This window comes from Mustela lutreola, chromosome 1 (genome assembly GCF_030435805.1).
Source record: "Mustela lutreola isolate mMusLut2 chromosome 1, mMusLut2.pri, whole genome shotgun sequence".
NCBI classification, from domain to species: domain Eukaryota; kingdom Metazoa; phylum Chordata; class Mammalia; order Carnivora; family Mustelidae; genus Mustela; species Mustela lutreola.
The window spans coordinates 245,951,465-245,965,005 of record NC_081290.1 but is presented as its reverse complement, the minus strand read 5'-3'; the positions used below and the strand labels follow the sequence as shown (position 1 = coordinate 245,965,005).

General features: G+C 39.5%; 1 protein-coding gene across 22 annotated transcripts in view; it reads left to right on the top strand.

Annotated features, from left to right (window-relative positions):
* The window catches only part of SOX6 (SRY-box transcription factor 6), a 621,788-nt gene that overhangs the window by 536,521 nt on the left and 71,726 nt on the right, over nucleotides 1-13,541 (top strand). For all 22 annotated transcript variants that reach the window (XM_059137084.1, XM_059137116.1, XM_059137061.1 and 19 more), the window contains 2 exons: nucleotides 2,178-2,361; nucleotides 5,641-5,828. In XM_059137084.1, coding sequence (XP_058993067.1) covers nucleotides 2,178-2,361; nucleotides 5,641-5,828 — 372 coding nt within the window. The remainder of the gene's footprint in view (nucleotides 1-2,177; nucleotides 2,362-5,640; nucleotides 5,829-13,541) is intronic.

Below are 13,541 nucleotides of genomic sequence, written 5' to 3'. Positions count from 1 at the left end.
TTTAATTAATTTATTTGACAGAGAGCACTAGAAGGGGGACTGGCAGAGGGAGAGGGAGAAGCAGGCTTTCCACTGAGGAGGGAGCCCAATGTAGGGCTCGATCCCAGGACTCTGGGATTATGACCTGAGCCTAAGCAGATGCTTAACCAACTGAGCTGAGCCATCCAGGCACCCGAGAATTATAGTTTTTGAGATGAAAATTGTACTGGACTAGTACTGAGGGGATTAGACATCAGAGAAGGAAAGATTAGTGAACTTGATGACAGAATGATGAAACTATCCCAAATGAAATATATAGAAAGAAGACTGTCAGTGCTGTGAGACATCAACTGGCCTAATGTGTGTGCCCAGAACCCCAGAAGGAAAAGGAAGGAACAGAAAAATATATTTGAAGAAGTAATGGATGAAAATTTTCCAACTTTGAAGAAACGACTGAACTCAGATACCTAAGAAGCTCAGTGAACCCCAAATAAAACAAACATGGAGAAAACTAGATACCTAGCATATAAGTCACTTATTTAGATAGAAGTAAAGGAACTAATTAGTCTAAATATCCTTTGAGTGAAGAGTAAAGAGAAGTAAACTGTAATCAAGCACATAAGACATTTTTGACATGCATAATGATGCAGTCGTGTTTCCTAAGACTGCATCCTATGTCCAGATAGAAAGATAAATGTACCTTGCAACATAGATTTGCCAGATTATCTGTTTCCCACCAAGACAAAAAAAAAAAAAAAAATTCACTACATTATCAAATGACTTATTTTCTTTGATAGTTTAATAGAAAAGGGACCTGGGATTTGGAGTCCAATAAACTAGAGTCAAATGTTGTCCTTCCATGTATGACTCTGAACAATGATTTTGTCACTCTGACCCTTCCTCCTTTGTGAATACTGCCCAACCTCATAGACTTATAGACTTATAGTTAAATGAACTAATATATGTGAAAATATCTAGCACAGTGCTTGGTGTACATACTGGCTTCTCTGTCCATCTTGTTTCTATGTTCTCTAATCTTCCTCCTGAGTAGCCTTTTCTGGAATCTCTTTCTGTCCTCCCTTAAATGACCACGGTACTAGGGGAGAACTTAGAGATTAGCTAGGATCAGGCTCTCCTCCCAAAGGGGAAGATGTTCTGTTTCCAAGCTCTATTGTGTTTTAAAAAGTGACATTAATAAAATTCTCTGTGCCTTCTCAGAAGCAAAACAGAAGTTAACATTTGCTGACAATTTTACTGTAGAATATAATAATATAGATCTTAAAACTGAACATTTAAATGATTATGTTTATATTACAACTAAGTTTCTAAAACAATGGACTTGTTGTTATATGTCTTTAAGTACAGGATGAACGAGACAAAGGCAAGGAGTTTAGCTTTCAAGCTCCTGGTTACACTAGAGTTACAAGTCAGATACTTGAATACTGTGCCCAGTATAGAAGGACAGGCATCTTAAAATAGACATTCTGTAAATATACGTAGCAAAGAATATAAAGAGACATCACTTTAGACATGAAAAATAAATTACATATAGCATGGTATGTAAAACATAATTATAATGTGTGTTTGCTCTTTGCAAAAATTAATTTTAAACCTGAATAGAGACCAGAATTTAGACCATGAGGGGTGTCCACACCCAGAAAGCCACATAGAAACCATGCTGTGGCATGTGGCTCCCTGGGCAGAGGCCCAGGAGAGCAGAAGAAGCCTGTGTTTCCATTTTTAAAGTACTTGCCATTGTTTGATTTAAAATATATATTAAAAAATTAGCTGCAGAGCCTATTTATAGTTGCAGGAACTTTTCAGAGAGAATAGCACAAAAGCACTACAGAGCTGCTGAAATTTTAAATAATTCTTTGTAAATGCCCTAGGTTAATTTAGATCCTTGAAAACACATTAGGAAATTAAGCTGTAATGTGAGCTAATTCAGATTTTAATTTGGCAAAAAGAATGATCCAACTACACAGTTAATGTAAATAGAAGCATAACACAGGGAAATTAATGAGGTTTCCTTCCGATGAATCTTCAAGGAGGTAGATAATTAGCTTCTTTTGTTATTATTGTAGGAGAATGTGGCATTGTCTCTGAGGTGTAAAATAACTGTGGCTCACTAAGTGATAATGTGCTTCATTTGTCTTTTTTTTTTTTTTTTAATAATTATTTATGTTAAACTCTTGTAGGATGAAGCAGCAGCACAGCCGCTAAATCTCTCTTCCCGACCCAAGACAGCGGAGCCTGTGAAGTCCCCAACATCTCCCACCCAGAGCCTCTTCCCAGCCAGCAAAACCAGCCCCGTTAATCTGCCTAACAAAAGCAGCATCCCCAGCCCCATTGGAGGAAGCTTGGGAAGAGGATCCTCTTTAGGTAAATGGAAAGGTCAACAACACGAAGAGATTTCTGAATTAGGTGAAAGAAAGCAAACCTGTTCAGGGATGACTGATGCCTGTTTCCAAAGTGGTCCTTAGTCCAAGGCGGAAAAAAAGAAAAAGTAAAAGTAAAATCCTTTCTCGAAACGTGACCCCTCTTGGTATCTTGGGTGATTAGAACTTTTGGAAAAGGTCATAATATAAATCCTGCTGGGATGGGTTCTTTAGAGGCCCTCCGTTAGATGCAGCAAATCAGAGACTTGGGGATTTCTGTGCTTGGTTAATGCCTTGCCACTGAAGTAACTCTAGGCAGACAAGAGTGATCATGAACCCTCCAGGGGCCTAGAGGGACCTGGCCTCCAAACTGCCTGCCAAAAGTCCAAAGTTTCTTTGAAGTTTTATATTTTCTTTTTAAAATGTGTGTGAATTTTGCATTTTATCCCATATTAGTTTTGCATTACAACAAATGTAAATGACACACACACTTCAATGACATAATATGAAATAAAATTAATATCTGATAAGATATGTCAGAATGATCTTCAGGCTTCTAACACTCTCTGATATATTGCCAAGTATCTCCAGGGGCACTCATAGCCCAGTGAGAAGTATAGAGGCAAAACATGGGTTTTGGCATCAGACAGACTCGGACTCAGAGCCTACACTTACTTGTTATGGGACCCTGGGAAAGTTACTTAATATTTTTGAACTCAGTTTCCTAATCTCTTAGAGGGGAATATTATTACCTAGCTCGTAGTTTGTTATGAGAATTCAGGGAGGAAAATGCATATAAAATGCCTAGCACAGTGTCTGGCACCTCAAAGGCATACAATCTAAAAAAAACTAGACTGAACCAAAACCAACACATTTACATATGCATGTGGAATGAAACAATAAAGTGAAAGCATTTGTCACAGCTGAGTGCCAAATAAGTATTAACATGTTGTTACTGAGCCTCTTAATTTTCATATGAGACACAGAGATAACAAGGGATTGGGGGCTCAGAACTACGTTTCTTCACTGCATTACCTTCCTTGCCTTATTGAGTCCTGGACCCCGAAACGCTTATTATAATAAACGAAATAATGTGTTACGTGTAACCATTTGCCGCTGAAAAGCCATTTTTGACTCTATTATCTCATCTCATTTTTCATCTTATGACATAGTGCATTATTACCCTCATTGTATGATGAAGTAAATGGATTCTTACAGGTAAAATGGCTTGCCCAATGCCATGGAGCTAGGAATGAGTAAAGCCAACACTAGAATCTGGGTCCTCTCACCTGCGTTAAATAAACTCAGTGTTCATTTTTTGTGAAGTCGCAGTTGGAGTATTTGCTGTACTGTGTTGGGTTTAAGTAAATCTTCTGATGGGGAGATGTACCTCTTCCTCATTAAAACTTGGGATATTAGGATCCATAAAGAGGCCTATTCTCATTTTGAGTCTGGCTGCCTCTGCAGGGGACCGGGAGGTTTTCACTCCAGGTCTGTGAAATTCGTGTGGGAGAAAGAAGGGAGTCATTTCCAGTATGTGAATATGGTGGCTGGGTTGTCAGAAGTTGTGAGATTAGAGAGAGGAAAGAAAAAAAAGCCAATTTAGGGACAAATAATAGGCTTGATCTTGAAATGGCTTTAATGGATTTCCCATTGTCTACTTCTGAATTTTGTTTAGATGGTATTTGTTTGCTCTACTGGGCATTGTGAGGGACAAAGATGAGTATGTCACAGGCCCTGCTCTTAGAGAGTTTATACATCAGCAGAGCAGATTTCTTAGATCATAAGCTAGAAATGGGCTGAAGCAATCACAATTTCGTTCAGATGGTATTGGATAGAAATGTTATGTTTGGTTGTTATCAGAAAAGCTCCAGAGCAAACGCCGAGGGGCTTTCTATATCCTAAGAAGCAACTGTTTGACCATTAAACAATTTACTATAGATAGCCTTGGGAATTTTTTCTAGACTCACGCATATACACATGTACCACACACACACATACACACACACACACACACACATGCATGGTGTGGATTTGACTCTAGTCTGGCTTCCTCTGTCCTGCCTGAGGTGTATGCGTGTGGACACATATGCATGTGTGATGAAATGTTCATACGAGGATACAAACAAGTGGATTGCATTAAACTTGACCACAGCAGCTGAAATCGATCAGTCAGCAAGCAGTTGCCTTCATTTGGTCTAAGAATTGAAAAAGCTTGTGTAAAGTATTAATTTTAACCCACAATAAAATGCAAGATACTGAAGAAAATTAGGCAGTTTAATTTTTTTTTTCCTGTCTGAGTTGTATGGAATATAACGAAAGTAAATATTTGTTCTCACTTTATTTGAAGCTTTGTACTGAAGTGAAAACCATTCCCACACATACAGCCTCCCCCTCAGGAAGACAGGGAGCTGAGAGCAGTAGGTGTTCGGCTCGGGGTAGGGAATGGGTTGTCATTCTCTGGGTAAATAACTGAGGCAGCATGGTGAGTAGAATGCTTCATTAACCAGCCAGTGATTGGGGAATGGAGAGTGCAGCGCGTTCCTTCCCGCCCCCACTCTCCTGCAGTGGACATAAGAACACACAGATAAAGATGTCGCTGAAGTACACATGTAGACTCACAGAATTTTCCTGCTAGGCCAAAAACTGCTTTCCTGCATTAGTATACTCAGTGTACCAGACTTCCTCAATAGATATCTCTGTTCCTCTCCTCACCCCCTTCTTCCCTACTACTCCCCTACTAATTGTTAGATCTCACCAGAACACACACACACACACACACACACACACACGTTGGCAGCTGGAATCTAGGAACCTTCCTCTGTGAGAAGGTAGGGTGATAGGGCCCCGATTAACTGGAGTGCTGGGGTATCCTCCAAGGGCTGAAAGGCCAGCAAGTCTTGGTTTCCCGGTGCTCTCTGTATAGTACTGCGGTTTTCTTTTCTTTTCTTTTTTAAGATTTTATTTATTTATTTGTCAGAGAGAGAGAGAGTACATACAAGCAGGCTGAGTGGCAGGCAGAGGCAGAGAGGGAAGCAGGCTTCCCACTGAGCAAGGAGCCCAATGTGGAACTCGATCCCAGGACCCCGGGATCACGACCTGAGCCGAAGGCAGTGGCCTAACCAACTGAGCCACCCAGGCGACCCGTACTACGGTTTTCTTAAGAGCAAACACACCCCTTCCTTGCTCAGAGAATGCAGCACTCTACAGGGGAGTGGGTAGTGGCAGTATTTTGTTAGCGTCTAACCTCATTAGCTTCTAATAAAGCATCCTGTGTATGCAGATATCCTGTCCAGTCTCAACTCCCCTGCCCTGTTTGGAGATCAGGACACAGTGATGAAAGCCATTCAGGAGGCTCGGAAGATGCGAGAGCAGATCCAGCGGGAGCAACAGCAGCAACAGCCGCATGGTGTTGATGGGAAATTGTCCTCCATGAATAATATGGGGCTGAACAACTGCAGGAATGAAAAGGTAAAACTTGCTTCCCTCCTTCACTGGCAATATTAAACCCATTGGCTTATTCTCATCTGGCTCTTTCCAGGCAGCCGAAGAGCTGGGCTTCTAGCTTGGAGGCTGTTTTGTTTTGTTTTGTTTTGTTTTGTTTTGTTTTTTATCACTTTCAAGCATTACTGCCAATGAACACATACACCCTTTCCCATTTACTGTGGGGTTGCCTCCCACGCACCCAACCAGGTACCCAACCTGGCATTCACCCTGCCTGCCTATTGGTGTTTTTCTGTCCCCTTACAAAAGATGTAAAATGTTTCATTTACGAGGTGATTAGAACGGGAATAGAAAGAGGAAGAAGAGTATATACTCATGATGAAGGCTACTGTTTTACTATGACTCACCATTGAATTTATTACTAAGTTTCTTATTAGCCAGGGCAAAAAAGAAAACAAAACAACTTATGGATACACTCATTTATTTTTTGATTCAACAAATTACGTATCAAGTGCTTATTCTGTAGTAGACACTGTTCTTGGCGTAGGAGATACAACAGTGAGCAAACCAGACAAAAATCCCTGCTCTCACGGAGCCCCTGCTATGATGGGGGAGCACAGATGACCAGGAGATCAACAATTAATTGATAATACAATGTCAGTAATATCAGGAGGTGAATAAAAGCCCTGAGAGAAATAGAAGCAAGTTAAGTAAGGATTTAGAGAGTGTTCATCTAGACGGGGCGGAAAGGACACTGTGCAGAAATGACACTTGAAGGAGACCTCAGTGAAGCCATGGGCAGGCCCAGTGAAGAGCAGAAGGAAGAGCGTGCGGGTAGCAGGGGTGATGCGTGGAGAGGCCCTTAGGGTGTACCAGCAACACGGAGACCCGTGTGACAAGATGAGCCCAAGGAGGAAGAGCGGTTGGACAAAGTGATAGCCTGGGGTGACATGCTAGACCCTGTAGGCCCTGGAAAGGATTTGCATTTTATTCTAAGAGTGATGGGAATCCCCAGATGGGTTTTGTCCAGGGCAGAAACATGGTGTGATTTACATATAAAAGGATTATTCTGAATAGACTCCCGGAAGTTAAGAATGGAAACAGGCAGACCAGTTGAGAGGCTGTTGTAGCACACTGGGGGGGAAATTCTGATTATCTGATGAATAAGTGAAACATGCCATTTTTTAAAAAGAGATGACTGTATTTTCCCAGTGCCATATTCTGAAAGGTTTTTTGTTTTGTTTTGTTTTTGTTTTTTGTTTGTTTGTTTTTAATGAGAACTGTAGAGGGACAAATGAGTAGCACAATGGGCAGTGTCTTTGGTAATGGTTTTAGAATAAATTTAAAAGTTATTTCCATTCATACATTTATTTGGTGTAGGCTGAAAATAACTTATTAAGTTAGGACCAAGAGTCTCCTCTTTGTTTCCATCCTTGCTAGCTCTCGCATGGGTGCTGTGTTAGACTCCATTCTTTCTAATAAACTTATACTTTCCTTTTCCTAGAAGGAGTCTTTAACTAGAATGTGGAAAAAATCATGAGACAAGTATAAGGTCGTGTGTACTGTTACTTAAATATTTGAATATATAGCTATAACCAGGGTGTCATTTATTTTTCTTTGTTTCCTCTTCAAAATGCAGGGTGATGTGACAGTCTGAGATTTTGGATATATTCATTTCCTAAAGCTGTAACAAGTGATCACAAACTAGATGGCTTAAAAAAAATACCGATTTATTTTCTCCCTATTCTGGAGACAAGTTTAAGATCAATGTGTTGCCTGGGCCTTACTCCTTCTGAAAATTCTAAGAAAGATTCCTTCCTTGCCTCATCCTGGTTTCTGATGGTTCTGGCAAGTTTTGCCATTCCTTGCCTTATAGCTGCATCACTCCAATTTCTGCTTCTGTCCACACGGCTGTCTTCAGTGTGTACGTGTGTGTGTTTGTGTGTGTGTGTGTGTGTCTCCCAATCTCCCTTTTCTTAGAAAGGCACTAGTCATTGAGTTTAGGGTCCACTCTAATCCAGTGTGACCTCATTTTAATTTGATCACATCTGCAAAGACCCTGTTTCCATTTAAGTTCACATTCACAGGGACCAAGGGTTAGGACTTGAAGATATCTTTTTGGGGGACACAATTCAACCAATTACAGTGGGATACAGAACCATTCCTCATGTTAAATTAACCTCTAATTCTTCATTGATCTCCTATACTCTTTAGCCATTCTAGCAGATGACTGGAGTTCTTGGGCTGGGAAGGAGTTTAAGGGGACGGACGTATGATAGAATTCTCAAACTATGAATGTGATCAGTCCTTACATAGACTAGGAAGCCATTGTTGATTTCCCAAAGGTTAGTGAAGAATTTCATTGTGTCCTCATTGCACTGACTTATGAAGGTTAGCATCAAACCATCAGTAAAAATTGATCACTATTGGACCCCCTTTGCCTTTATTGATCCTCTTCGTGGGAGGTTCAGATCAGGTAGGAGAGAAACTATTTGGGAAAATATGGGTCTTTTGGTGCCTGTTTAGCCATACACTTTTATATACTTGGGCCTCATCATGCACACACCATTCACTGGATCTGCTTAATCAACTGAAGTGCCCCATCCTCACAAGGCAGAACCCCTTTAAGATCTGCCTAGATAGATAGTTACATATAGAGTGAGGTCTCAGGACCACAAGGGTAGAAGATCCTTGCCCCCAAATCTCTTCTACCATTCTGATATTAGAGATAAACACAGAGTCAATCTTTTAGTCTTTGATGTTATATTCTCAGTGAGAACACCATGAAATAACATATTAAATCTTGCTGTGAATTATGTTATAAGATCCTTTTGGGGGATCTGAATGAGCAAAGAAGTTTTGGCGTAGAGATATTGAGTGAGAAATGGGGTTAACAACAACAGACCAGTTACATAAACGTGGGACCATTCACTTTGCTCTTTTGTCAAGGGTTAATCCTAAAATTAATCTGAGAAGTACGTCAATGATGTATTTGAAATTTTTTTAATTTATTAGTTTTCAAATGAAAGTAATATGTTTATTGGAAATCCTAATACAGAAAAATATATGGTAAAAATTTACTTATCCTCTTTATCCCATTAACTATTAATAATTCCAAAGTTTTCTTTGAGTAGTAACAACCATTAGTGATTCTGACATTTTCTTTGTATATATGAGAAAGTATTAATGAGTTTTGAAATAAATATTCTCACTTGGAATAGTAGTCACTGAGTTGTCACTTACCATCTGTGTGATATTTGGTAAGTTGATTACCCTCCCTGAATCTCAGTTTCTTCATCTATAATATGAGGATAATAACATGAGTTACAATGAAGTAAGATGGATGTGAAAGCATCTAGTATGGCTCCTGGCAATGTGGGAATTCTCTTGTTTCCTATCCCTTTTAACTAAATCACAGGTGACCTTGAATATAGAGAACAAATATACTATTTTGTCACAGTTAAGAGGTCCTCACACAATAATTGGAAGATCAAAACAAAGAAACAGCAGATTTTTCAGATTTTGGAATTTTGGCTAACTCACATAGTTAAACTCTCTTCCAACTGAGTTGCTACCCAAAGCTATGGAAACTTGAGGTTAATTAGATTAGACCAGGGTTTCTCAATCTCAGTGTTATTGACTTTTTTTTTTTCCTTTGACTTGATAATTCTTTTCATGGTGGGGGTTACTATCTGGCCCCTACTCATTAGATGCTAGTAACACCCCTCCCTTTGCTGACAACCCAAAATGTCTCCAGACATTGCCAAATGTCTTCTGTTGGGGGAGGAAGGAGACTAGGGCCCTTAGCTGAAAAATCACTGGGCTAGATAAAATGTATTTAGAATTAATACATCTCAGAAACTTCATTCCACTAAAAAAAAAAAAATAATAATCCATTTAAATAATCATTCTGTTATTAAGTTATGAAAATCATTTGCTTTTGATTAATGCTCTGAATGAAATATTTCTTGGAAAAATGCATCTAGAAATTTTTTTTCAGAATGCTAACATAGAGAATCTTTAAAACATAATGTGTCCCTCTGCCATTTAGTTTGAGGGAGTAGGGAGAAATAAATTCAGTATTGTTGCAGCAACTCTACCATTCACTGAAGGCCATCTGTCATTCCAATCAGGCTTGGAAGAGAGCATCCTAATCCATGTGCACCACACCTAGTAGTAAATTGGCACTGGGTGTACATTGCTTCCAGCAATGAATCTCGGTTTGTCTGACACCATGACTCTGTATTGTTGAATTTGTATCATCAGTTGGAGTTAGTGTTCAAACTTAAGACACTATTAACTTCAAATACTAGAAGTTAATGTTAAATGTTATTCATTGACTTTTCTTAATTCACTTGGAAGGGAGAAATCTGAGGTACTGAAATAACCTTGTTTTGCTTTGTAAGACATGGGAAAGAGATGAGAGATTAGGTTACAATTAAAAAAATTAATAAATCCAAATTTGACCTAAAATATGTCACACTGAATATAACGGAGCCCCTAAGGATAAGTGGGAAAGTAGTTTCTGCAGAACCAGAAAACTCTGGTTTCCTGGTTGAAGAAAGCTGTCTCTGTAGATGACTTTACTGGGGTTGCATTTTAGGCATTGGAAGAGACAAACATAATAGAAGAATCCATTATATTCCTTTATGTACAAGGAGAGTTCCCAAGACCTCCTTAACATGATCTGTTTCCCAGTAAGTCCACTGTTTTGAACATGTATTTTGTGGGTTTATAGGCTTTGTTGAGTTTCTAGAGCTGATATCTGTCCTTGCTTGTTAGGTTAGATGCAGAAAGAAGAGTAAATTAAGAACAGCATTATAGTAGCTTTGGCTTGCTCATAATCAAAATATCCATCTTTATTTTATGAGGTACCATGAGATACTTGTGAGGATCAGATTTTCTTCTGAGGTCAAAGAGGGTAAATATATAATGTGCAAGAAGATGGGTGAAATGGATTGTGACAAATTCAATTTAAGTGTCTTCAGAATTGTTCACGTTGGAATTATCTGTTTTCTTAAATATAGAGATCCATAAATTAGATTTACGAATTTGTTCTTTGTAACCCATAATATAGTTTTAGAGAATTTTTCACAGTGTTGTTGTCATGAAATGCTATAATTTATTAAGCATACCTTGTCACTCTCTTATTTGGACAGTCTTTACAAAGGAATGTATCACAGATTTGGGTTCCTTGAGAAGGAGTGTGAGAAATAGACATTAGCGAGCATGTCTACTGGGAGGCGTTCTTTCTAGCTGCCACTGTGGAAGGAAAAGGACACCAGCAGGCTTGGCCTATGGTGCAGTGTCAGTCAAGCCTCAGTTAACCCCATGGGAAGCTTCAAGGCTGCCATGGTCATTCAGAATTGTCCCAAATTGGGTGGAGGGAATGAACTTTCATACACTTGTGTTAACCAATCATTGGATGAGGACTACCCTGGCCAGGGGACATGACTTTGGGTGAGGCGACTCTCTTTAGCTGAGGCAATTCCAAAGAGGGCCAACAACTGAGGGTTAGCTACCAACAACATTCCCTGCAGCTGAGGGAGTCAGTCTCTCAGTCCTAAGTGGGGGGGGATCTGGGCAAAGCATCAGAATGTCCACCATAGAGTGTTTCTGTGACATTTAGTAACATGAGGTATGTATAAAACATGCTTTGTATGTATGATAAGTGTGGACAAACATTTCCTACACAGGCATGGGGTGCTGTCTCTTTGTCATGTATAGGCTCATATATATGTCCATCTGAATACAAGTTTACCCATGGCATATTTCATTTTAGTGGGTAAATCCTGATTTTAGCACTTTAAAATGAAACATTGTTGACTTGATTGGCCAGAACGGCACCGATGGAGTTGTTCTGGTCGGCTGTGTCATGGGATATTTAGGGTCTTTTAAATATATAGATTGTAGGGACAATAGACTGTAACGGCGCCTTAGGAGCTGTTATGCTCCATCATTTCAACACAGCCTGTGTGTGTGGACTGTGAGTGTCCTGCCAGCAGAAGTCTAAGTTAACTGCCCTCAGCTTTAGCTTTCCACACCAAGAACACCATCCATCTTTATCCCTAAGTACCAGTGCAATTAGATCATATTATAGACTAATTGCTTACCAAATTTTGTTGTTTTGACATCTCTAAGATAGAAAGTATTTTAGTCATGACAATACACAGCAGAATTTTAAATAGCCTGCTTCTAAATATCCTTAGAGCTCAGCGAAGGGCATCTGGCCAGAAGAGAAGTGAGGCAGAGTGGGCCGTTTCAGTGTTAAAGCGCGATCTGTAACTTCTCTGACCTTCCTAATGTTTGAGTACTGACTCGGTAATTGATTAGAGCTTTCCTGAATCGCTGTTATGTAACTTGGGAATCTGGTTATTTTGCTCATCTTAATAATCTTGATGAGCCAGTAGATTGATTTCCTACTGATCAGAGTTGCTCATAAATAGGCAGATTACACATCTATATGCTTGTGGTCTGAATTGCCATTCCCCTCACCTTCTGGGAATCTTTTAAGAAAAATGCTTGATCTTATCAAGTGGCAAAGCAAGCTACCAGGGACACTTTTATCACAGTGTCTCTGAAGTACATTGATGGGATTAAAAGTGTGGCGAGGAAGAATTGGAGGGGACATTACATTTGATCTGGCCTAATCACTTCAATTTGATGGAAAAACTGGGACCTAGAGAATGAAAATGACTTGCCATGGTGACATGGTAGGTTCATGGCAGAACAGGAATGAAATTTCAGCTGTCCTAATTGTTAGACAATGACGTTCTTATTTATAGAACTGTGCTGGACTCATTTATTAATTTTCTATGAGATCTTTAAGGCTATTCCACATAGAAGTACTTCTGACATTGGCAATCTCAAACCTTTGATGGAGTAAGACAGTAAAAAGAATCAAGAACCGTGAAGCATAAAAGTGCTGTGTCCCCTGCCTCCTGCATACTTGTCACCTCCTGTCTGGTCTAAGTCATTCTTCCATGCCACGATGTCCATTGATTCTGCCCCTGGAAAGCTATCAGTGAGGAAAGTGAAGGTTGAATGGTGCTAATATAGACCAAGAGGCAAAAGCAGAGGTGAGAGATGGAACAGCAACACAGTGAGAGGCCACATGGTAAATTGGGGAGACCATGTGTATTAGAGTTGCTTAATCCTGGGACTCAGTTTCTAGGATTAATCCTAGTAGCATCCTGTACTGTTTTGCTACTATGTTAATTAATTAAATTACTTAACCTCTGTGAGTCTCAATAAGCATACTTGTAAAATGGAGATCCTTACCCTTTCCTTGAAGGACTGGTTCGAAGGAAAACATTCAGAGCACTCATCTGACACAGGGAATGCTCAGTTAATATTCCATCCTTACTTTAAGACCCCAGACAGGTTGTCAGATGATTCCTAATTTTGTTAAATTTTCACTCTTTGATATTGCAATGGTGAATGGGTTAACCTACTGTTCGCTGGGACCAAAATGTCTTAGATAGAGCTGAAGGTTACTGAGAAGCTAACAGCACCTTCTTACAAAGTTAAAATATGCATTTTTCTTTTTCATTCTTCCTGTAACTGGAATCCAGTAACTTCCAGTAACACTAGCAGCTACCTGCTAGAATCCAGCCATAACGAACATGATAATGTTCAAGTGGGATCATATTAGAGTTCTAGTGAGCTTTTGTCTTTACTAACAGAATATATGTTTTTACATATTTCCAAAAACCAAAATTTCAATCTATGATATTTGAA